Source organism: Halyomorpha halys, unplaced genomic scaffold (genome assembly GCF_000696795.3).
Source record: "Halyomorpha halys isolate HHAL.00 unplaced genomic scaffold, Hhal_1.1 Scaffold7268.1, whole genome shotgun sequence".
NCBI lineage: Eukaryota > Metazoa > Arthropoda > Insecta > Hemiptera > Pentatomidae > Halyomorpha > Halyomorpha halys.
In genome coordinates, this window is record NW_027109594.1 from 1 (window position 1) to 3506 (window position 3506).

General features: G+C 31.2%; 1 protein-coding gene across 1 annotated transcript; it reads left to right on the plus strand.

Moving 5' to 3' along the window:
* The first annotated feature begins 865 nt into the window (after nt 1–865).
* On the plus strand, nt 866–2351 carry LOC106692016 (chymotrypsin-2-like). Its single transcript, XM_014437923.3, has 3 exons — nt 866–1058; nt 1445–1596; nt 2060–2351. The coding sequence occupies exons 1-3, from the start codon at nt 1055–1057 to the stop codon at nt 2225–2227; spliced, it is 324 nt and encodes a 107-aa protein (XP_014293409.1). The 5' UTR covers nt 866–1054; the 3' UTR covers nt 2228–2351.
* The last annotated feature ends 1155 nt before the right edge of the window (nt 2352–3506 follow it).

The following is a 3506-nucleotide window of genomic DNA, read 5'->3' on the forward strand; positions in this document are numbered from 1 at the left end:
GAATAGAGGACCCTGAAACAGCAACAACACCCACTATTAAAGAGGCAGTTTGTGCATTCTGTCCCAGGAGAGCAAATAAATAAACAAAAAATAATTGCCAACAGTGCAAAAGTATTTGTCTTTTGATTTTTTTAAAACTAGCTTGCTCTTATATCAAAATAAATAATTCAAATTCTATCCATTATAGTCTCAAAACTTTTTATTTATCTTATACGTCCAACGTTTCGGCCAATCCGGCCATCTTCAAGGACAATCTACTCAATACCACTTTGAAACCATATAATTTAACAACTCTAAAAACTTCATTCAGGCTATTCTGCCCAGGTCAAAAATATCAATATCTAATTAGTCAATTATCAATTAAAAACAAAGTCAATTTATTTATCTGCAGACACTATTCATTAAAACTTTTATCACCACAATTTTAATGAATAGTGTCTGCAGATAAATAAATTGACTTTGTTTTTAATTGATAATTGACTAATTAGATATTGATATTTTTGACCTGGGCAGAATAGCCTGCATGAAGTTTAGAGTTGTTAAATTATATGGTTTCAAAGTGGTATTGAGTAGATTGTCCCTAGCGACCGATGACATGTTGATTATTAGCTAATTTTAAACGAATAATGTGTCTCATGATAAATAAATACCATTATTACTATAATCATTTTTATTTGCAGTTGTTATACTTTGAAGGAAGTAAATACATTTTAACTTTATTTCAGTTTATTTGATAACTTTAGTTGATGTTTCGGATTTATTTGTCCATTTTTAAGTTTGGTATTAGTTTATTATTTTCAGTTATTAACTTTTGTAATTGACCAAGAAAAAATAAATATATTGCTCTTCAAAATTTTAGGTTTTACATTTTAAAATGGATACAAAGTCCAATAGAGCGAAATGGATAAAATGTGTAAATGATTTGTAAAATAGCACAAGTTGTACCTGAAGGCATTAAATTATTTTTTGTGGACTTCTGCTTTCAAGGACATAGGTGGGAATTTGGTCTGCCTTAAAGTAACCTTATCTGTTAGAATAGTGTTTCCACTTAGCTATGAGTAGGTAGCACTTTCATGTTGCAATATTCTAAATTGAAGTGAAATTCATTTTCCTAAATAAATTAAAAAGTATAAGTTATTTACCACGTTTTTTTAAATTTAATTTTCCCAATAAGTAGAACAAAATATCTTGCTTTGAAAAATATTATGTAGACATGAAGTCATCCATTAGCTCATCTTGTATATAATGTAAATAAATTAGGAATAGACACAAGGTTTGTACTTACCCCAGATGAGGGTTAGCTTTTTTCCTTGAAATATAACAATTGGATATTCTTTTGACAAAAATTTAAACAAAACAATTATAATAAATATTCATAATTATAATTTCATGTTATAAAATACACAGTTGTTATGGAAATTTCATTTTCTGAAACAAATTTTAGATTCTGAACCCTTTGATGTTCTTCAAAAAGTTACTGTGAATGTTGTTGATAAAGGCCCATGTGGTGGAAAGTTTAAACAAATCGCCTCAGGTAAAATAATTCTTCCAGAAGAAACCTTTTGTACATATGCATATCGGAAAGGGACATGTAAGGTATGCTACATTATTCATTTACAGATTATTTAGAAATTTAGAGATTTTAGCTTACTTTCTTGGGTATAAAGTAATAGACATGAATTTTTTAACCTTTGAAATGATCAAATTAAAAATTGTAATAAATCTATGCTAATGAATAAGCCTAGATGAATGAACCAAATCTAGGCTAATGAATAAGCCTAGATGAATGAATCTAATCTGGGCCTTACTTTCTTGGTTGGTACAAAATAGAGATGAATTTTTTAACCTTTGAAATGATCAAATTAAAAATTGTAATAAAGTTATGCTAATGAATAAGCCTAGATGAATGAACCAAATCTATTTTTTATTATAAGTATTTTTTATTATAAAGTCCTCGAATAAATAAATATCGAAAAACACCATCCAGTTAAATTATTAAAGTTTTCTTTTAGTGATTAGAATATAATTTTAAAACAGTTGAATATATCTTATTTTGCAGGGTGATTCTGGAGGACCAATTCAAATCGCTCACAATAATCTTCACTGCATGTATACTCAAATTGGTATAATTAGTTATGGTATTAATTGTTATCATGACTCACCTGAAATTCATACAAAAGTATCTAACCATATAGGATGGATCGAAGATATTGTTTGGCCTACCTAAGGATTTGTTTTCAGCCTTGTTAGAAAATAATATATTACTTAATGTTGACTTTAAGTATGTAATTATAAATTTTAATAATCAAAAATTATTTTAAATAAAATAAAAGAAATTTTGATAGTTTTAACTTATTCTCATATCTGGTACTGGTAATGGTGGGGGAACAAGTCCAGCAAGTGGGCCTATTGGTCCTTTTTGCTATCCCCAAAACAACCCAATGGAATGGCTCTTTAATTTATCTTATTCCTCTATGTCAAACCTTTTTGATTTTCTAATGAAACTCAAAAGGGACTTCCAGTCTATGGAGGAAGCCTCTTTTCATGTAATTCTATCAGAGCCTAAAAGCCTGTATCTTAGTGACGCATACTTACCACAATCTGCTATGTAATGCAAGGCTGTCTCTGTCACATTAGCAGTAGGTTTCATTAAATATAAAGGAAGATATGTATAAGATGAAATATGTAAGTAGTGTCTAAAAAAAACTGAAAAACAATTGAATCAACATAATGAACTGTATGAAAGAAAATGAAATACATGATACAATGGGTAAGTAACTTATTTATATATAACCACATTGTTATTCATGAACAAAATGAAGTTATGAACTTAAGTGTACAATTAATATCTAATTTGTTGAGTCCATCATCTTGAGCTGTTCACTTCAATTCAGGTTTTATGATTTGTTCAGTCTACAAGCTTGTGGTTTTGGTTTTTGTGGGGCGTAAATAAGGTGATCACTCAGAGTGCTATGGATCCTCTTGATCCCCCTCTGCTTTTGGGATGTCCCAGGGTGTTTAAGTGCCACTGTACCTCTAATTACTTCATTTCTTCTCTGAACAAGGAATTATTAAATAAACTATTTCAATCCCTTCTCTCAGTGGCCTATATGGGTGGGTGTTTCTTCCTGGGTTGCCCATGGTGGGTGTCGGTCGTATTCGGTGCTCAGACAAATATTGCACCCCGCCCCTATGGTTTCCTGGATTGTCCTCCGCATCCCCCACCGAAAGTATCTGCATTTCCTCCCGACATAATGTTGGTTTCTCCGAAAACAGCTTGAGCCTGAACAGCCGCACCCCCCGAAAAACGATTCGTAAGTGGTTATGTTCTTCATCGAATTCGCTTAAAACTAAGAGGTCGTTCTTATACACTTGGCACATTAATTCGTCTATTCCGCGTAAAAACTCGTCCATGAGACGCTGAAACGTAATAGTGGCATTCTTGTGAACTGATAGTGTTCCCTTTCGATCGTAAATGCTGTCTTAAATTGATCCTTCAAGTGCAT

Bases quoted from the DNA above. Each gene is read 5' to 3' on its own strand.
- LOC106692016 (XM_014437923.3), top strand. The intron at 1,597-2,059 runs GTATGCTACATT...CTTATTTTGCAG, and splicing joins ATCGGAAAGGGACATGTAAG to GGTGATTCTGGAGGACCAAT.